The sequence below is a fragment of the Salmo trutta genome, chromosome 1 (genome assembly GCF_901001165.1).
Source record: "Salmo trutta chromosome 1, fSalTru1.1, whole genome shotgun sequence".
NCBI classification, from domain to species: domain Eukaryota; kingdom Metazoa; phylum Chordata; class Actinopteri; order Salmoniformes; family Salmonidae; genus Salmo; species Salmo trutta.
Genome location: NC_042957.1, coordinates 22,153,417 through 22,175,246, shown reverse-complemented (window position 1 = coordinate 22,175,246; position 21,830 = coordinate 22,153,417). Strand labels below are relative to the sequence as shown.

At 44.1% G+C, this 21,830-nt stretch overlaps 1 protein-coding gene across 6 annotated transcripts in view; it reads left to right on the top strand.

Annotated features, from left to right (window-relative positions):
• Positions 1–21,830, top strand: part of nhsl1b (NHS-like 1b) — a 170,239-nt gene that overhangs the window by 74,585 nt on the left and 73,824 nt on the right. For 2 of the 6 annotated variants that reach the window (XM_029745958.1, XM_029745793.1), the window contains exon 1: positions 1,453–2,668. The exons of the other annotated variants lie outside the window; for them this stretch is intronic. In XM_029745958.1, the coding sequence (XP_029601818.1) occupies positions 2,422–2,668 (247 nt within the window). In that variant the 5' untranslated portion in view covers positions 1,453–2,421. Of the gene's footprint in view, positions 1–1,452; positions 2,669–21,830 lie in introns of those variants that run through there. 6 annotated transcript variants of the gene reach the window in all.

The following is a 21,830-nucleotide window of genomic DNA, read 5'->3' as shown; positions in this document are numbered from 1 at the left end:
GGGAGAGCAGGGCTGGTTAATTATTAAAGGAGTGTGACTGGCCTTTGGTTTCACCGACGGGGACAAAGGTTCATACACACTCAGCGAGCAGTGTGTGTGTGTGTGTGCGTGCGCAGTCCTACGTGCGTGTTATAACACCAGCTTGTGTGAGTGTGTGGGCCAGAGAGAAAGGAGGTGGTGTTATTGCTAGTGTTTTATCAGGTAAACCAGGACCCAGTCGTGTAGCACGCAGCAAACTGCCAGGGATTAGTTGTCCCAGGTCAGTCAATATGTCTACATCAGAACTGCTGGCACCATAGAGTTTTGTCACTGTGGGAAAATGAAAAGGGGAGCAAGGACAGAGGGGAGGAGGGGTAACATAACGTGGTGTTATGTCTCTCTCTGAGAGTTAGTACAAGGTAGCCTGGGACAACCCGACACTGGAGTTACATAGAGAAGACACCCCACGAGGGTTGGCAAAGGTTTGTGTGTCCTAGGAGGGCGGTACCGCAGTGAGGGCTGTGACTGGGGGATTCAGTTACTCCATGGAGAGGAGAACAACCCCGCCTCGCCCTTCTCCTGGGAGCTCATTGTGGTGTTGGAGGAACAGTGTGGGTACCTTGGAGGGAGAAGGGCCCTTGAGCCGCCTCATACACACCCTGGCTCCGTGGTTTGTTTGTGGTCCCTCCTTGGTCGTCACACAACAAAAACTACTGGGATGTGGGGCTCTCCCACCCATGTGTGACCACAAACAACCCTCCATGATGCCTCTCTTACTTGTCAGTTTACACTAATATCCTGTAAAGACAGGCCACTGTGGACAGGGTTGATAAATGATGCAATGTCAGCCAGGCTGTCAAGCTTCAAAATGCACCTGTTGTTTTTCGGTACCTTCTCTGTTTCTTCTCTGCTTCTCTGTTGTTTTTCTGTACCTTCTCTGTTTCTTCTCTGCTTCTCTATTGTTTGTGTCTTTAGGGCACTGCGCACACTGTCTGTTCAACCTGTTTGGTTGATGGTAGACTGTGTGTTTCTGTGTGCTACATGCTCTAGACTCTAGACCTCAGGGGACAACACAGACAGAGAGGTAGGGAGAGAACTGGAAAGAGGAGAGCGGTGGATGAAAGGAGTGGAGAGGTGGAGAGCCCTCCCTCCAGCCCCTGTGGTTGCCATGCCGGCGAGCGAGGGGAGGGCCACAGATCAGAGATCAAAGTGGAGCGAGGGAGGGAAAGAAGGAGAGAGGGATGGGCCTTCTCGTGTTTCAGCCGAGTGGCTGGGGTTGGGTGTAATTCTAACCCCACAAACACACAGCGTCCCAGCCCTTCAGAACACACACAGTACATACACAGAAGGACTACCAGTGGAGCAGAACGTCTGGATGACCCTTGCCGTCTCACACAGTAACTCCAGACAGTTCGCCTAGCTAGCCTTCGTCCACCCTTTCCCTCTGTCTGTGTGGGCAGCAGGTGAGTGAATCCCTCGGTCTGTCTTGCTCCCTCCTTTCTCTCTCTCTCGCTCTGGCTATGTGGGAGTAGAACAGATAAGAGGTCTCAACGGTTGCAACTGTTCTTAGATATCGCTCTCGCGCCACCTGAGCTACTCTCTCCATGCCTGATGAATGTAAATATAGCAGACCAAGATGCCAAGGAGTGTGTTGACACCACACACACACCTTATTGTGCAACCCCTGACCTGGAGAAGAAGAAGAGGAGGAAGAAGAACGAGTGACTTCACACAATCCTCTGGAACCCACATGCAGTGACATCACTTCTGGCGGAGTGGCGTGAGTCAGCGTATGATGTGCGACAGAAGGTCTCTGTGAGTGTGTGTGTTTAAGCAAATCAGCCTGGGACCTGGGAATGGGTTGGAGGATGCTGAAACGGCATAACCCTTCGTCTGCTGGCTGTCGGCCTGAGTGTCAGCTGGTATACACAGATAAACTGAAACACTGATAAACCGCTGGAGGACCGTTGGCTTGTTGTTGTGATTTAAACCCAAACGTGACCAGGAAGTCTCGCCCTGCACTGTTACACCCCAGAGGAATACCTCCGTCTTTACGTGTGTGTGTGTATTGGAGAGCAGGAGCGGTGATTTTCCAGATTGCTGGATTGCCTAATTGCCACTTTGGTTTTGGGAAGCGCGTCCTGGATTTTGAAACACAAAGGACGAGAGTAAGGGAGGAGTTTATCTTGTTTGGCTCAATGATAGAAGAATGAAATGGAGAGAATTTGTTGAGATATGATTAGGAAGCGGGACTGTGGAACTACTGGAGAAGAAGACAGCAGGACTAAACTGTCATGTCAAATGACCTTTTACTATCACATATAGGGAAATTGACTTTGAATATGATTGTTCCTTCTACAGCTCCACTTTGGATGTGGGACTTTTGATTCAGTCTCTATTTTTGGTTCTTTTGGAAGTATTTTTTTGTCTCCCAGAGTGAGGATGAGGAGGGACAGGAGTTCGGGGTCTTTCCGTAAGGATCGGAAGGAGAAGCCAGGGGGTCTCTCCAGAGCTCTGAGCTGGCTGAGTGTATCCTCTCTATCTAGACAGACCCGACGCATCTTCCGCAGCCAGTCAGAGCTGCACACACACTTCCACACACATTCCCGCTCACACACACACCTGCACCCAGGGGAGGCAGAAGATGATGAAGACTGGGTGTATGAGCCGCAGCATCGCACAAGAACAGGTGAGACCTGAAGGGTGGCAAACCATCCGCCATGTTGGCACCAATATCTGGACATGACAAGTCTTAAATGACATGGTGGAAACCTGTCCAGTCCTTTCACATATCAGTGGCCACTGGCCAACATCCCCAGTCTGTTTGTATGTAGTCTGCATCTCTCTACTTTGACTCTACCTCATTTGAATAGATTTTCATTATCTCCCTCTGCCTTCCTCTCTGTACTAGCATCAGGAAGTGAAGGAGAGAGTTGTTTACATGTGGAGACAGAGAAGTGGGTCACTGTCTTCTTACGGCCCGTTATTGCCTGCCTCTTTGCCACAGGGGGTCAAAGTGCAGTGTGTGTGCATGCGGGTTGGGGAAAAAAGGCTATTTTAAGCTAGAGGTTAGGGTAACAATTTAAGGTTAGTGCTAGAATTAGGGTAAGGGGTTAGGTTTAGGGTTACACGTTAGGGGTGTAACCCATTACGAAAAATGTCATTTTTAATGGAAATACATTTAAGGTCCCCACGAGGATAGAAGATCTTAACGTGTGATAGTAATGTGACTTTTCGGAAGTGGGTGATGTCATGGGCTGGTGATGTCATAGGCTGGTGGTGATCTGAGCGCGTGGTTCTGTGCCAGGGAGGGAGAGAGGGAGAGAGAGAGACTGTTTGTGAGAGTGTAACATAGTGTTTTCCACATTATTGAGTAGATAGACAAAGAGCACAGGCTAGTTCTACATTGTAGAATATTGATATTATTGTCTCATTCATATTTCTCAACATGTTATTGATTTGTTATGTCAGAGAATAGGTGTTCTGGGGTGAGGTAAGCATGACATCTATTTATAGTTCTACCAGTGTAGTTTATCCTGATTGATGATATTATCAGTTCATTAGCTGCGTACGTGAATGTGTGTGCGTGCGTGAGGTCAATGTTGTCAGTGAGCCATTGGGTACATTGGTTGTAACCCTTGCCATCACCTGCTGATGGAAAAACACCAGCACTGCACTATTGGGTTAATGTGCACCAGCCACCATTAACACTGACCTGGTCAGGGCATCCCAAAATACTGGCATGGCCTTCAGTCAACTCTTCGACCAGACAGACGGGTAGAGGAATAACACAATTAAGCTCTGTGTGCGTGTGTGTTTGTGCACGTGTGCATGCGTGTAGATATCTGCAGCGATCTTGTCATCTTCAGATCTGTGTCTGTATACATATTGTTCCTCTGGTTTCAGATCTGTGTCTGTATACATATTGTTCCTCTGGTTTCAGATCTGTGTCTGTATACTTATTGTTCCTCTGGTTTCAGATCTGTGTCTGTATACATATTGTCCCTCTGGTTTCAGATCTGTGTCTGTATACATATTGTTCCTCTGGTTTCAGATCTGTGTCTGTATACATATTGTTCCTCTGGTTTCAGATCTGTGTCTGTATACATATTGTTCCTCTGGTTTCAGATCTGTGTCTGTATACATATTGTTCCTCTGGTTTCAGATCTGTGTCTGTATACATATTGTTCCTCTGGTTTCAGATCTGTGTCTGTATACATATTGTTCCTCTGGTTTCAGATCTGTGTCTGTATACATATTGTTCCTCTGGTTTCAGATCTGTGTCTGTATACATATTGTCCCTCTGGTTTCAGATCTGTGTCTGTATACATATTGTCCCTCTGGTTTCAGATCTGTGTCTGTATACATATTGTCCCTCTGGTTTCAGATCTGTGTCTGTATACATATTGTTCCTCTGGTTTCAGATCTGTGTCTGTATACATATTGTTCCTCTGGTTTCAGATCTGTGTCTGTATACATATTGTTCCTCTGGTTTCAGATCTGTGTCTGTATACATATTGTTCCTCTGGTTTCAGATCTGTGTCTGTATACATATTGTTCCTCTGGTTTCAGATCTGTGTCTGTATACATATTGTTCCTCTGGTTTCAGATCTGTGTCTGTATACATATTGTCCCTCTGGTTTCAGATCTGTGTCTGTATACATATTGTTCCTCTGGTTTCAGATCTGTGTCTGTATACATATTGTCCCTCTGGTTTCAGATCTGTGTCTGTATACATATTGTTCCTCTGGTTTCAGATCTGTGTCTGTATACATATTGTCCCTCTGGTTTCAGATCTGTGTCTGTATACATATTGTTCCTCTGGTTTCAGATCTGTGTCTGTATACATATTGTTCCTCTGGTTTGATCTCTTGCATAAGGTTATCCAACTTTTGGTATCCACTTTGATCCGGCTCCCTTTTCCATATTCCGTCTGTGATCTTTTTGTTGTGTATTTTCTCATCGCTAGTCTCCGAAAAGCTTTGCCAAGCTAGTGGTCATAGTTTTGCATTTTCATATCTAGAGAGTATTGATTATTAGCGATTTTAGATATTTAGTCTGATTTATTCTCTATTGAATGCTTCACGTTCTTAGAGGGGAGTCCTGATTAGTCAATGATACTGTGGTAAATCCCATTGGGAAGGATGCGAAGCTTATTGTTCATTGATTAAGGAAACAATGAAACATAACAGTATATCATGTTGGTTATATGGGTCGATTTGTTTTTGTAAAACAACTGTGAGCTCAATTTTTGTGACTTTTTTTAAACTACATTTTACTCAAATGCATGACAATTAAATGATGTTGGCGCCATCTGAAATATAACTGATACGCACCACTACACTGTAGAAGGGAGATGATGAGCAAGTGGTGGCTGTGCGCTTGTGGCTCTCATTCGCGCTACTGCTCGCTCTGTTTGCTACAAATATATGTTGTAACTTGTCACTGATCTTAAAGGGATGAGGTAAGATTTGGCAATAAACCCTGTTTTTACTTACCCAGAGTCAGATGAACTCATGGATACCTTTTTTATGTCTGCGTGCAGTTTCAAGAAAGTTGAAGGTAGTTCCCTTTTCATTCGGTCACTCGGTATAACATACTATGAGGAGTCAACAACCAATCTTATTCACCTGAAAACTGAAATCACGCCCAATGGATGCCTAGCCCGCCCTCGGAAGTCTCGCCTGCCTGGTTATAATTCCAGGGCTCGCATTCATTTCCTTAATTCTTCGCTCTTCAGCTCTCCTGAAGGAAGAACCTGTCACGCAAATTACTAACTTTTCAAGCACATGAAGACTGAGATTCGGCTCCGACTTAGGTGTCTGTTAGTGGGTAGAGCGTACTCGTCCCCCTAGGTCCCTCAAACTCACCTGGATCTCGAAGCCAGTTCCAAAGCATTTTTTCACTGTTCCCCTCTGATCAGGGACTGATTTAGACCTGGGACACCAGGTGTGTGAGTTTTGGGTCTTGGTATCGGTTTTTGGTTTCAACTTGCGTTGGGCTGACTGTGAGAAAGATTGTGGCTGCTGGTGAAAGGTCTTCCCTACTTGGCTATAGAGTTTTCCCAGTGCGAATCAGATGACATCAGTCCGGGAAGCCCAAAGTCCCGGCTTTGGGTTCGGTGGGGGAGAGTGAACCATTGGTGGTTAATGCGCCTTTGATGGAGCTGTGTCATAGGGCTGCAGATCACCTGGCGGTGGATTGGCCGTCTTCTCCCCCACAGCGGAGTTCCTTCAGGTTTGGGGGAAGGTATTTACCTCCTGTCCCTGCAGCGGTGACGTGTCGCTTACACGTTTAAAGATTTTGCCAATTAACTAAGGGCGACCTGGGATTCCTCTCATTCAGCCAAGTTGGTGCTACCAGGTTATGGCGAGTTCATGAATGTAGAGGTTATGGAGGATGGACGTGTGGCTTGTTAGCAAACCGCCGATGGATGGAAAGCTGGCTAGTTACTTCGCTCCAGAGGTTAACAAGGGGGCTAATCCTAGCACTGTGCTTCTGAATAAACAGTGCCGGTTCTCAGCGGATCAGCTGGACAAGGTGTACCAGGTGAGGGTGTGGCGGCCCGGTTGATGAAAGTGGTCACAATGCTGCAGATGTATCATATCGATTTGCTGAATGAGCTGAATAAGACAGTGGAGGCGGGGAAGCCAGTTTAAGTTTCTCAACTAAATTTGTGCTACGGCTGATTTTGTGCTGCATCTGTCCCGCTGTACTATCCTGGCTGTGCGGAAAAGTATGGAGGGCGACGGTGGTGGCTCAGCGCCACCTGTCTCAGGCCACCGTGGAGGGGGTCTTTTAGGAGGGTCTGTTGTTGATTCTGGTGGCTCCCTGATGGCTCTGACCACCCAGAGATGATCCGTCTGTTGGGCAGGTACCTGTAAGGTTCCGTGTCATCGAGATATATTGTCCCAGACGCACAGGGGAGTTTGGAATCCACGACCGCAGATATGGGATCTGTGGGTTTGGCCCCTGAAAGGTTGAATTTGAGTGCTGGGGGTTCACCCTCGAACCTGATTACAACTATACAGTTGGTGTGTGCGCCCTCTTCAAGAGGGTTGTATACATGTAAGTGGCGCGTGTTCGAGGGTTTGTGTCAGATTAAAGGAGTTTCTCCTTTTCAGAGCTCTTTGGTGGACTTGTCCATGTTCTTGCAAGAGCTTTTTGAGCAAAGCAGTTCTTTTTCTACATTGAAGGTTTAAATGACCGCCATCTCAGTGTGTCATGTAGGGATTGACGGCTCTACCCCTGGGTCTCATCCTCAGGTGGTGCAATTCCTGAAAGGCGTGCGTTGGGACCTGGCTTTGGTCCCGGATGCTCTGTGTCAGCCTCCGTTTGAACCATTGGAGTCTGTGGACCTGAAGGGTATTTTCTACAAGATGGCCCTGCTCATGGCTTTGGCGTCAGCCGAGCACTTTGGGGATCTCCATGCGCGATCAGTACACCCTTCCTATTTGGAGTTCGTGCCTGTCGACTCCAAAGCGATGTTACGTCCTAATGCAGATTTTGCTCTTAAGTTTATGCTCATGTCTTACAGTCCCTGGCTTTTGAGCTTTTCCCTTTCTCACATCCTCTGTTTTCTTTTAGTGAACAATGGAGGTTGCATGGCCTGTGTCCAGTATGCGCTGTATGCACATATATGGATGGGGCCAAAGATATCCGCATTTGTGACTAGCTTTTTGTCTGTTAAGCTAACCCAGGTCGGGGTAGGGTGCTTTTTAAGCGGCGTCTTTCTCATTGGATCTCCCTGGCATATGAGAGCAAAGGACAAGGGTTGCCAAGCGGTGTGCATGCTCATTCCACTAGGGGTGTGGTGGCTTCTTGGGCGTTGTTCAGGGGCATGACGATTGTTGATATCTGTGCTGCAGTGAGTTAGGTTGCCCACATACCTTTGTGATGTTTTATCGCCTGGATGTAACTGCTCCCAGTGTGGCTCATAGTGCTCTTATGTCTGGTAGGGCTGGGCGGTATACCGTATTTTATGATATATACCGGTATTGATGCAGGGACCAGTTTGGGTTTTTACTTTACCTTCTATACCGGTATTTGAATGTTTGGTTTGTTAAATGTGATATGGCATGTGTAATGTACATTTTATAGTTTACTTCAATACTTGAGTTGTCTCTCTCCGCTCTTTCTCTCTGTGCCACTTTCCACACAGACCTAGCCACGCCCCCTGATACTCAAAGAGCGCATCACATGCAACGCTGTTGATGACAACAATGCTGTTTTCACTTTGCTTCTTAATATAAATCCACTAGCATTCTATAATGACACTATTAGTTTGTGTTTCTCACACCAGCAAACAGCTAGTTTGTCTTTTCTTAGCAAGTTGCCCTAAATCTTGTGAGACTCTCATTGTCAGCCGCTAATGCTAATAGCTAGCTAGCTAATAAATGTACTGAGTAAGAGCAAACGTAGCTAGCTAATACAGCCTGATAATACCAGTGATGGTGTAGACCTAAATCAGCATGTTGTTTGTGCAACAGTATCTTCTAAATCAAAGAGGAATATGCGAAGCAAGAATGTTAGCTACATGAAGAAAAAAAACATGCAATGTAGCTAAAGCTTATAGGGTCCCCTAGGAACCACATGCCAACACTTTAGTTCCTACCCGTCACAATAACTCCTCCCCTGCATTTTAATTCGTTGTCATCTCAAACAACACTGTATTCAAAGTGCCCACAATTATTTTCTAACTATAGAATTAGAATAGTCATTCTAATTCCATGATTCCAACAGTTTTGCTCTAATTCGCAAGTCAAATCGCAATTGCAACATTTGGTTAAAAATAAGTCCTAGATTACTTGCCAATATCGTGCAGCCCTACATGGCAGTGTGGAAATTATCTCAATTGAGCAGTGGTGTAAAGTACTTAAGTAAAAAGTACTACTTAAGTAGTTTTTTTTGGTATCTGTACTTCACTTTACTATTTTTATTTTTGACAACTTTTACTTCACTACATTCCAAAAGATAATACTGTACTTTTTACTCCATTACTTTTTCCCTGACACCTAAAAGTACTCATTACATTTTGAATGCTTAGCAGGACAGGAAAATGGTCAAATTCACGCACTTGTCAAGAAAACATCCCTGGTCATCTACTGCCTCTGATCTGAGGACTCACTAAACACAAATACTTTGTAAATTATGTCTGAGGGTTGTAGGTGCATCTGGCTATCCATAAATAAAAAAAACAAGAAAATGGTGCCCTCTGGTTTGCTTAATATAAGGAATTTTACATTTTTATACTTTTACTTTTGATACTTAAGTACATTTTATCAATTACATTTACTTTTGATACTTGAGTATATTAAAACCAAATACTTTTAGACTTTTACACAAGTCGTATTTTACTGGGTGACTTTCACTTCAGTCATTTTATATTAAGTCAGAGGTGTGGACTCGAGTCACATGACTTGGACTCACGTCAGACTCGAATCACAAATATGATGACTTGCAACTCGACTTTGACTTTAACACCAATGACTCGTAACTTAACTTGGACTTGAGCTTTTTGACTCAACTGACTTGATACCCTCCCCAAGCCCAAATATAAAAGATTATGCTATTAAAAAGGTGTGCAGTGCATCAACTCTTCATTTAACGGATTACAGTTTGAATCGGACAGAAGCCAATCAAATTGTGCCAGCTGAGAAAAAGTTGAGTGGCAGTGCAGAGGAATGTCGGCGGGTGAATTCAGATGGAGCCCTTGGAAAGATGATACTCTAAATGATTATTTTCTGATATAAAGACGACGCTGTATCAACAAACAACGGATTGCAACTTCAAACCATGTGGCAAGAAAATGACAGATGGAGGTGTAACAACTTCCAACTTTGTTCGACATTTGAAGCTGCACAAAGAACGCAAAGTCATGGCTAATATAGCCGACAGCTATATCATTCATAACTTTGCTAGTGTAGCATGTAGGCTAACGTAACGTTAAATCAATGAGCCTCCACACAGTCAGTCAGTGCGGGAACGTGATCATTGCACCCAAGATTGAGCTACAACTGGTTAGGCAGTTGGTAGCCTAAATCCTGCTTGATGTTACTGCTGTTCCTAAATCCATTGACATATGTTAGCCTACTGTAACCAGTAGGTTACAGTAGGCTAAGGTTGGGCGAAGCCTACATCGCCCGATTGCGATAGTCAATCGCTAAGGGGGGGGGGGGGGGGATCTTTCTTATGGCTACCCATGTATTTCCATGGAAATATTAAGTTTTTTAGGGAAAGTAATAAATATTTTTTTAAAGCATTCATGATTTGCGTAAATGTAATATATTAACTATTACTCTTGTTACAAATATGAAATGGTATTACATTTGGTGAAGAGAATATTATGACTTGTTTAGGACTCGAAACTCAAAGTTTAGGACTTGACTTGTTGGTCTTGACATGAAACTTGACTCGGACTTGGGACTTGAGTGCTAAGACTAGAGACGTACTTGTAAAACAATGACTTGGTCCCACCTCTGATTAACGTATCTTTACTTTTACTCAAGTATGACAATTGTGTACTTTTTTCCACCACTGCAATTGAGTGCAGGAAATGTAGAAACGTTAAAAGTGCTAAAATATGTTTTGGTTGAAGTTGAATTGAAGAGTATAAAACAATCAGAATGGAGAAAGACTCATTGAAATCACTTAGAATGTGTGTGTTGCCACCCTAGGGTCACTCACTACTCATAAAGCACTAGGGTCACTCACTACTCATAAAGCACTAGGGTCACTCACTACTCATAAAGCACTAGGGTCACTCACTACTTCAGAGCTCGTGCTACTAGGCGACCTAAACTGGGACATGCTTAACACCCCAGCCATTCTACAATCCAAGCTTGATGCCCTCAATCTCACACAAGTTATTAATGAACCCACCAGGTACAACCCCAAAGCCGCAAACTCTGACACCCTCATAGATATCATCCTAACCAATGTGCCCGCTAATTACACCTCTGCTGTTTTCAACCAAGATCTCAGCGATCACTGCCTCATTGCCTGCACCCGTAATGGGTCAGCGGTCAAACGACCTCCACTCATCACTGTCAAACGCTCCCTGAAACATTTCAACGAGCAAGCCTTTCTAATCGACCTGGCCCTGGTATCCTGGAAGGATATTGACCTCATCCCGTCAGTAGAGGATGCCTGGTTATATTTTAAAAATGCCTTCCTCTCCATCTTAAATAAGCATGCCCCTTTCAAGAAATTTAGAACCAGGAACAGATATAGCCCTTGGTTCAACCCAGACCTGACTGCCCTTAACCAACACAAAAATATCCTGTGGCGTTCTGCATTAGCATCGAACTGCCCCCGCGATATGCAACTTTTTAGGGAAGTTAGAAACCAATACACACAGGCAGTTAGAAAAGCCAAGGCTAGCTTTTTCAAACAAAAATTTGCTTCGTGCAACTCCAACTCTAAAAAGTTCTGGGACATTGTAAAGTCCATGGAGAATAAGAACACCTCCTCCCAACTGCCCACTGCACTGAGGATAGGAAACTCTGTCACCACCGATAAGCCCACTATAATTGAGAATTTCAATAAGCATTTTTCTACGGCTGGCCATGCTTTCCACCTAACTACCCCTACTGCATTCAACAGCACTGCACCCCCCACAGCTACTCGCCCAAACCTCCCCCATTTCTCCTTCTCCCAAATCCATTCAGCTGATGTTCTGAAAAAGCTGCAAAATCTGGACCCCTACAAATCAGCTGGGCTTGACAATCTGGACCCTTTCTTTCTAAAATTATCTGCCGAAATTATTGCAACCCCTATTACTAGCCTGTTCAACCTCTCTTTCGTGTCGTCTGAGATTCCCATAGATTGGAAAGCAGCTGCTGTCATCCCCCTCTTCAAAGGAGGTGACACTCTTGACCCAAATTGCTACAGACCTATATCCATCCTACCCTGCCTTTCTAAGGTCTTCGAAAGCCAAGTCAACAAACAGATTACCGACTATTTCGAATCCCACCGCACCCTCTCCGCTATGCAATCTGGTTTCAGAGCTGGTCATGGGTGCACCTCAGCCACGCTCAAGGTCCTAAACGACATCGTAACCGCCATCGATAAGAAACAATACTGTGCTGCCGTATTCATTGACCTGGCCAAAGCTTTTGACTCTGTTAATCACCACATCCTCATCGGCAGACTTAGTAGCCTTGGTTTCTCAAACGATTGCATCGCCTGGTTCACCAACTACTTCTCTGACAGAGTTCAGTGTGTCAAATCGGAGGGCCTACTGTCTGGACCTCTGGCAGTCTCTATGGGGGTACCACAGGGTTCAATTCTTGGGCCAACTCTTTTCTCTGTATACATACATGATGTCGCTCTTGCTGCTGGTGAATCTCTGATCCACCTCTACGCAGACGACACCATTCTGTATACTTCTGGCCCTTCTTTGGACACTGTGTTAACAACCCTCCAGACGAGCTTCAATGCCATTCAACTCTCCTTCCGTGGCCTCCAACTGCTCCTAAACACAAGTAAAACTAAATGCATGCTCTTCAACCGATCGCTGCCTGCACCTGCCCGCCCATCCAGCATAACTTCTCTGGACGGTTCTAACTTAGAATTTGTGGACAACTACAAATACCTAGGTGTCTGGTTAGACTGTAAACTCTCCTTCCAGACTCACATCAATCATCTCCAATCCAAAGTGAAATCTAGAATTGGCTTCCTATTTCGCAACAAAGCATCCTTCACTCATGCTGCCAAACATACCCTCGTAAAACTGACCATCCTACCAATCCTCGACTTCGGCGATGTCATTTACAAAATAGCCTCCAATACCCTACTCAACAAGCTGGATGCAGTCTATCACAGTGCCATCCGTTTTGTCACCAAAGCCCCATATACAACCCACCACTGCGATCTGTATGCTCTCGTTGGCTGGCCTTCACTTCATAATCGTCGCCAAACACATTGGCTCCAGGTCATCTACAAGACCCTGCTAGGTAAAGTCCCCCCTTATCTCCGCTCACTGGTCACCATAGCAGCACCCACCTGTAGCACGCGCTCCAGCAGGTATATCTCTCTGGTCACCCCTAAAGCCAACTCCTCCTTTGGTCGTCTCTCCTTCCAGTTCTCTGCTGCCAACGACTGGAACGAACTACAAAAATCTCTGAAATTGGAAACACTTATCTCCCTCACTAGCTTTAAGCACCAGCTGTCAGAGCAGCTCACAGATCACTGCACCTGTACATAGCCCATCTATAATTTAGCCCAAACTACTACCTCTTCCCCTACTGTATTTATTTATTTTATTTATTTTGCTCCTTTGCACCATATTATTTATATTTGAACTTTGAACTTTCTTCAAACTACAAATCTACCATTCCAGTGTTTTTCTTGCTATACTTTATTTACTTTGCCACCATGGCATTTTTTTGCTTTTACCTCCCTTATCTCACATCATTTGCTCACATTGTATATAGTCTTATTTTTTTTTCTACTGTATTATTGACTGTATGTTGTTTACTCCATGTGTAACTCTGTGTTGTTGTATGTTGTCGAACTGCTTTGCTTTATCTTGGCCAGGTCGCAATTGTAAATGAGAACTTGTTATCAACTTGCCTACCTGGTTAAATAAAGGTGAAATAAATAAATAAATAAAATAAAGCAAATGTACAAATTTTATTATTCAAAAACTAAAAATACCATCCAATTTTTTTTTTAAATACTGTGATATAATATTTTGACCATATCGCCCAGCCCTAATGTCTGGTTCTGGGAGTGGGTGTTAGGCGGCGCGCAGGTTGCACATTTACCCTGGTTACCACAGTTGTCTTGGGGTGCAGCATCAATTAGTGTGCATTATCAGGGTTACCACAGTGTGTTTGAGCCTTGGGCTGCCGTGGCAGCGTGCGAGTACACAGTTTCCAGGTTACAGCAGGTTTCCTGTCTCAGGCTGCTGTGGTTTATTGACTTGGTTGATTCTATGCCGTGCTTTACCAAGTCATGACAGGTGTTCTGTTGTTTTGGACTCGCGGTTCCTTGTACGAGTTCTGACATTTCAGGCTCGCAAGAAAGTATTGTTCTTGGAACCGTGGGGTCTATGGATTTTTGTGCATAGCCAAGTTGCAGCAGGTTTGGTTCCCTATATGGGGCTCTGACAGGCTTCTCGTGGAAGTATTCTGTAACCCATTTTAGGAGCTGGTCGAACTTGTGTGTGCTTGGGCTGCCGTGGACCTTTTAGTTTGGTATCCTCTGAGCTGGCTTGGGGCATGATTGTATGTCCCCATAGTATGTTATACCGTGTGACTGACTGAAGGGGAACGTACAGTTATGAATATAACTACTGTTCCCTGAAGGAGGCAACGAGGTATAACATATTTGGGCCCCGAGCGTCGGGATTTGGGCTTGCTGAAGAGCGGTACTGAAGATCCTCCTTCAGGGACCAGTAGTTATATTCATAACGGCATGTTTCGCAAGACATTGTTAACTAGCAGTAGCACAATGACTAGAAGTCTACAGGAACAACTAACGCTATTTAGCAATTGCGCTAATGCTTGTTAGAAGCTTCCTTCAAACTGCATTCAGAGACATAAAAATGATATCCATGAGTTCCATCTGACTCTACATTAGTCGAAAAGTGGCTTAATTGCCACAATCTCGCACTATTCCTTTATCTCGACTGAATTATTATTTTTTTAAATACAAAAATATTTTTAAGTCAAAATACATGTACTTATAAATAACATCTGGCAGTGACTCCAGCTTCCCTGCCAGACCAGTTAAAGTGCTATAGGCTGCCACGCACCGGGCCTGTGTGTGTGTATATATAGCTCCTAATGACTGGCTCTGGGCTGCTGTTTGCAAAGCAGCAATTACAGCGCGGTTGCCACCGGTGATCGGTTGGATGTTTTCCTTGGTTGCCATGGCAGTGGTAGGAGGCGGTGCAGACAGCGGAGCAGAGAGTTCTGGTGCTGTTCCGTGTGATCTCCCTATTGTGAACTCACTCAGCCAATCAGAGCAAGAGAGACACACCCTTGTTGTCATTGGATGCGCTAGGGAAGGTTGAATGAAGTAAAACTCAGAATAATGAAAGGAGCCTAGCTATATCCAGGACACATTATATAGATGTATTATCTATGCTATTCGTTTTTATTGTTACACATTATAACACATGGTCTAATGTTTTGCACATACTTTCTTACTTTAACATAGGTTGAGAGCACTAAGTCAGCTGTTTTTCCAAATAGGATAGAAATGACCAAGTGTCATTATGCCAGGGGCCTGTAGGTGGCGACAGTGAGCTTATAGTGTTGTCCCATATACTTTCAGCTCATCTCTTATCTGTCCATTAGGCCTAACTCTTCACTGTCCTTATCACTCCCATAGCCACCATGTTCCCACTTTCACTGGACATGGACAAACCAATCACCTCAATCATTTACATTGAATACCAACTTGCTCTACTGGACTTCACTAATGAACCAATCAAGGACCGGACATGTTCAGTAGAGAGGGATCTTGTACAGAAGGGTTGAACACTCAGGCTCCAAAAGCCAATATCTGTCTGGTGCATCATCCTGGGAGGGACCAAGCCAGAATAAAGACAAGACCAGTCCCATAGCTTCTCCATGTTAGTCAGTCAAATCTCCTTTTCCTTTTAGCCATCCAGTAATATGAGTTTTCTGTGTAAATCGTAATATGGGTTTTACAGTACCATGTTAGCCGCAAGGCTAATATGGGATTTGCAAGCGTGTCAATGTTTGGGTTTACCAATCTGAATGAACAGTGATTTGGGATAGCACAGCACATTAACCCAAATAAACAATGTATTAAACCAGCAAACATGCCAAACCAGAATTGGGTCCTACCATGTTATGAAAGGTTATTAGTGGGATATGAAAGGTATTTAGGTTCATATTCTATGTTGGAGTGATCTGCTGTAACTCCTGAGAGGCTTGTGATGATGCTCTCATAATTGTCTTTTGGTTTTGGACAGACAAGCACATGTGCACGCACGCACACACATACAGTACATGTACACACATACAGTGCATACACACACAGACACATACAGTACATGTACACACACACACATTTTGGGGTCTGTGGCCCAAGCCCAGTTGTCCTGTAATTCCAGATTACCAGAACTCAGCAATAGTGAGACAACATTGGCCCACTACTCCTGGCCTAGCTCTGATGTTACAAGACTGAGCTGTCATTAAGAGATAGACGTGTGCCATCTGCCACTGTGGCTCGAGACCTAGGACCAAACACACACACACACAGGCACAGTGCAATTTGATAAGGTTTTCCTCTTCTGACTAAATTATAACGGGGCTGTCATATGCCGTATTGTATTATATTACTGATGCTGGCTGAGTATACATGGTCTTTAACAACCTCTCTCTCTCTCTCTCTCTCTCTCTCTCTCTCTCTCTCTCTCTCTCTCTCTCTGCCTCTCTGCCTCGCTCTCTCTCTCTGCCTCGCTCTCTCTCTCTGCCTCTCTCTCTCTGTGCCTCTCTCTCTCTGTGCCTCTCTCTCTCTCTGCCTCTCTCTCTCTCTCTCTGCCTCTCTCTCTCTCTCTCTCTCTCTCTCTCTGCCTCTCTCTCTCTCTCTCTCTCTGCTCTCTCTCTCTCTCTCTGCCTCTCTCTCTCTCTCTCTGCCTCTCTCTCTCTCTCTCTGCCTCTCTCTCTCTCTCTCTGCCTCTCTCTCTCTGCCTCTCTCTCTCTGCCTCTCTCTCTCTGCCTCTTCTATGTGCTGATAATGATGACTGACTGGGGATCATATTCAGGTAAGTCAACCCTCTCAGTTTTAACCTCTCCACCAGTTCCTGAATCGGTCCTATGACATTCCAAAGCCCTAAGCTCCCACAGACCAGTTCCTGAATCGGTCCTATGACATTCCAAAGCCCTAAGCTCCCACAGACCAGTTCCTGAATCGGTCCTATGACATTCCTAAGCTCCCACAGACCAGTTCCTGAATCGGTCCTATGACATTCCAAAGCCCTAAGCTCCCACAGACCAGTTCCTGAATCGGTCCTATGACATTCCAAAGCCCTAAGCTCCCACAGACCAGTTCCTGAATCGGTCCTATGACATTCCTAAGCTCCCACAGACCAGTTCCTGAATCGGTCCTATGACATTCCAAAGCCCTAAGCTCCCACAGACCAGTTCCTGAATCGGTCCTATGACATTCCAAAGCCCTAAGCTCCCACAGACCAGTTCCTGAATCGGTCCTATGACATTCCTAAGCTCCCACAGACCAGTTCCTGAATCGGTCCTATGACATTCCAAAGCCCTAAGCTCCCACAGACCAGTTCCTGAATCGGTCCTATGACATTCCAAAGCCCTAAGCTCCCACAGACCATGATGGCTCAACTGTTATCTGTCATTTAAGAGCGTTACACCCATTTGAACCAAACTGAAGCTTTCCCCTGAGCCATTTGGTAGAATTACACTCAACTTACGTAACAGGGCACCTTTTCATAATCATAACTCCACATCTTATTGTCTGCTCCCTGGCATCCTCTTATCTTGGTATTATGGGATGTATCCATGGACGCCATGACTCGGACCTGAAAGAGGATCATCAACATTGTGATAAAGGGGATAGGGGAATAGGCTTATGTTTGGTATTTGGTATTTTATTAGGATCCCCATTAGCTGTTGCAAAAGTTCCTGGGGTCCACACAAAACATGAAACATGACATAATACAGAACATTAATAGACAAGAACTGCTCAAGGACAGAACTACATACATTTAAAAATGACACACACAGCCTACAGTGGGGGGGGAAAGTATTTGATCCCCTGCTGATTTTGTACGTTTGCCCACTTACAAAGAAATGATAGTCTATACTTTTAATGGTAGGTTTATTTGAACAGTGAGAGACAGAATAACAACAGAAAAATCCAGAAAAACGCATGTCAAAAATGTTATAAAATGATTTGCATTTTTATGAGGGAAATAAGTATTTGACCCCTCTGCAAAACATGACTTAGTACTTGGTGGCAAAACCCTTGTTGGCAATCACAGAGGTCAGACGTTACTTGTAGTTGGCCACCAGGTTTGCACACATCTCAGGAGGGATTTTGTCCCACTCCTCTTTGCAGATCTTCTCCAAGTCATTAAGGTTTCGAGGCTGACGTTTGGCAACTCGAACCTTCAGCTCCCTCCACAGATTTTCTATGGGATTAAGGTCTGGAGACTGGCTAGGCCACTCCAGGACCTTAATGTGCTTCTTCTTGAGCCACTCCTTTGTTGCCTTGGCCGTGTGTTTGGGTCATTGTCATGCTGGAATACCCATCCACGACCCATTTTCAATGCCCTGGCTGAGGGAAGGAGGTTCTCATCCAAGATTTGACAGTAAATGGCCCGTCAAATGATGCGGTGAAGTTGTCCTGTCCCCTTAGCAGAAAAACACCCCCAAAGCATAATGTTTCCACCTCCATGTTTGACGGTGGGGATGGTGTTCTTGGGGTCATAGGCAGCATTCCTCCTCCTCCAAACACGGCGAGTTGAGTTGATGCCAAAGAGCTCCATTTTGGTCTCATCTGACCACAACACTTTCACCCAGTTGTCCTCTGAATCATTCAGATGTTCATTGGCAAACTTCAGACGGGCATATATATGTATTCTTGAGCAGGGGGACCTTGCGGGCGCTGCAGGATTTCAGTCCTTCACGGCGTAGTGTGTTACAATAATGACTCTATATAATATTGTATGCTTTCTTGAATTTGTTCTGGATTTGTGGACTGTGAAAAGACCCCTGGTGGCATGTCTGGTGGGGTAAGTGTGTGTGTCAGAGCTGTGTGTAAGTTGACTATGCAAACAAATTTGGAATTTTCAACACATTAATGTTTATTATAAACATAAGTGATGCAGTCAGTCTCTCCTCATCTCTTAGCTAAGAGAGACCGGCATTGATAGTATTTATATTAGCCCTCTGATTACAATGAAGAGCAAGACATGCCGCTTTGTTCTGGGCCAGCTACAGCTTAACTAGGTCTTCCTTTGCAGCACTTGACCACATGACTGGGCAATAATCAAGATAAGACAAAACTAGAGCCTGCAGGACTTGCTTTTTAGAGTGTGGCGTTAAAAAAGCAGGGCATCTCTTTTTTATGGACAGACCTCTCCCAATATTTATTACCATTGAATCTATATGTTTTGACCATGACAGTTTACAATCTAAGGTAACACCAAGTAATTTACTCTCCTGTTCAACAGCCTCACCATTCATTACCAGATTCAGCTGTGGTCTAGGACTTAAGGAATTATTTGTACCAAATACAATGTTCTTAGCTTTAGAGATGTTTATTTCTGGCCACCCATTCCAAAACAGACAGTAACTCCTTGTTAAGGATTTCCGTGACTTCATTACATATATGGTTGAATCATCAGCATACATGGACACACAGTCTTTATTTAATGCCAGTGGCAGGTCATTGGTAAAAATAGAATAGAGCAGAGGTCCTAGAGAGCTACCCTGCGGTACACCATGCCCAAGATGTTTGACATTAGAGAAGCTTCCATTTAAGAAAACCCTCTGAGTTCTATTAGATAGATGGCTCTGAATCCACGATATGGCAGAGGTTGAAAAGCTATAAAACATGTTTTCTCAACAACAGGTTCTGGTCAATAATATCAAAGGCTGCACTGAAATCTAACAGTACAGCTCCCACTCTTCTTATTATCAATTTCTTTCAACCAAACTTTAGTCATTTGTGTCAGTGCATTACATGTTGAGTGCCCTTCTCTATAAGCATGCTGAAAGTCTGTCAGTTTGTTTAGAGAAAAAGCATTGTATTTGGTCAAACACAATATTTTAACTTGTTTGCTGAGAGCTGTTAGCAAGCTTATAGGTCTGCTTTTAGAACCAGTAAAGGCTGCTTTACCAATCTGGGTAGCAGATTACTTTGGGTTCCCTCCAGGCCTGAAGACCAACACCTTCCCCTAGACTCAGATTAAAGATATGAAAGATAGTCAGCTACCATTCTCAGTAGCTTTCCATCTAAGTGATCAATGCTAGGGGTTTTGTCAATATTGATCAATAACAATCATTTTCCCACCTCTTCCATACTAACGTTCCAAAATTCCATTTTTTAAAATGTATTTTTTACTTTTACCCCTTTTTCTCCCCAATTTTGTGGTATCCAATTGGTAGTTACAGTCTTGTCTCATCGCGGCAACTCCCGTACGGACTCGGGAGTGGTGAAGGTCGAGAGCCATGCGTCCTCCGAAACACAACCCAACCAAGCCGTACTGCTTCTTGACACAATGCCCGCTTAACCTGGAAGCGGAGGAAACACGTGTCGGTGTGCATGCACACGGCAAGCCATAGGAGTCGCTAGAGCGCGATGGGACAAGGACATCCCTGCCGGCCAAACCCTCCTCTAACCCAGACGACGCTGGGCCAATTGTGCGCTGCCCCATGGACTGCGACAGTGCCTGGACTCGAACTAGGATCTCTAGTGGCACAGCCAGCCACTGCGATGCAGTGCCTTAGACCACTGCGCCACTCGGGAGGCCACAATTTTTTTACCATGAATACGATGTCTCACTGTTTCTTGTTGGCATTTTCTGCCTAAGTTTGCCCACTTTGCCAAATGGATTTGTGATGTATAAGCCATCTGATTTGATGAAAGATGTAGTTGAATTTGTCTTTCTACCCATAATTTCCATAATTCTTTATGTCATTGATCTAGGCTTCATAATATAGTTTCTTCTTATTTTTGTTGAGTTTAGTCACATCATTTCTCAATTTGCAGTAAATCAGCCAGAGATGTGCAGCCAGATTTATTCGCCTCTACCTTTGCCCCATCTCTTTCAGCCATACAGTTTTTCAATTCCTCATCAATCCATGGAACCTTAACAGTTCTAATAGTCAGTTTCTTAACAGGTGCATGTTTATCAATAATTGGAAGAAGCAATTTCATAAATTCATCAAGTGAAGCATCAAATATATAATATCAGACCAACAAATATTTTTAACATAATCCACTTAAGAGTCGCAGCAAAATCTTTTGGTACTTTGGCTCTCCAATGAGTACAGATACAGCTTTAGAACAAAGTATTAGTAAAAATGTGATCGATACATGTGAAAGATCTTGTTCCTTTAGTGTTTGTAAACACCCTGGTAGGTTGATTAATAACCTGAGCCAGATTACAGGCACTGGTTACAGGTAGACGCTTCCACTTGAGTGGACAGCTTGATGAAAACAGTCAATATTCAGGTCCCCAAGAAGGTAGACCTCTCTGTTTACATCACATACAAGCATTTCACACACATTATTTAGATACTGACTGTTAGCACTATAGCAACACCCCAAAAGCATAGGCTTTAAATGAGGCAAGTGAACCTGCCTTTAATAACACTTGACATGAGATATTCTCTAAGCATTACAGGGATTTGGCTCAATATATATATTAGTGCCATCACAAAGTATTCAGATCCCTTGACTTTCTCCACATTTTGTTACATTAAACTTTTTCTTAAATGGATGAAATAAATAAAAATCCTCAGCAATCTACACACAATACCCCATAATGACAGTGAAAACAGTTTTTTTTCAGTTTATTGCAAATGTATTAAAAATAAAAACCAAATATATTGTTTACATACGTATTCAGACCCTTTGCTATGAGACTCGAAATTGAGCTCCAGTGCATCCTTTTTCCATTGATCATCCTTGAAATGTTTCTACAACTTGATTTGGAGTCCACCACTGGTAAATTCAATTGATTGGACATGATTTGGAAAGGCACACACCTGTCTATATAATGTTTCACAGTTGACAGTGCATGTCAGAGAAAAACCAAGCCATGAGGTCGAAGGAATTGTCCGTAGCGCTCCGAGACATGATTGTGTTGAGGCACAGATCTGGGGAAGGGT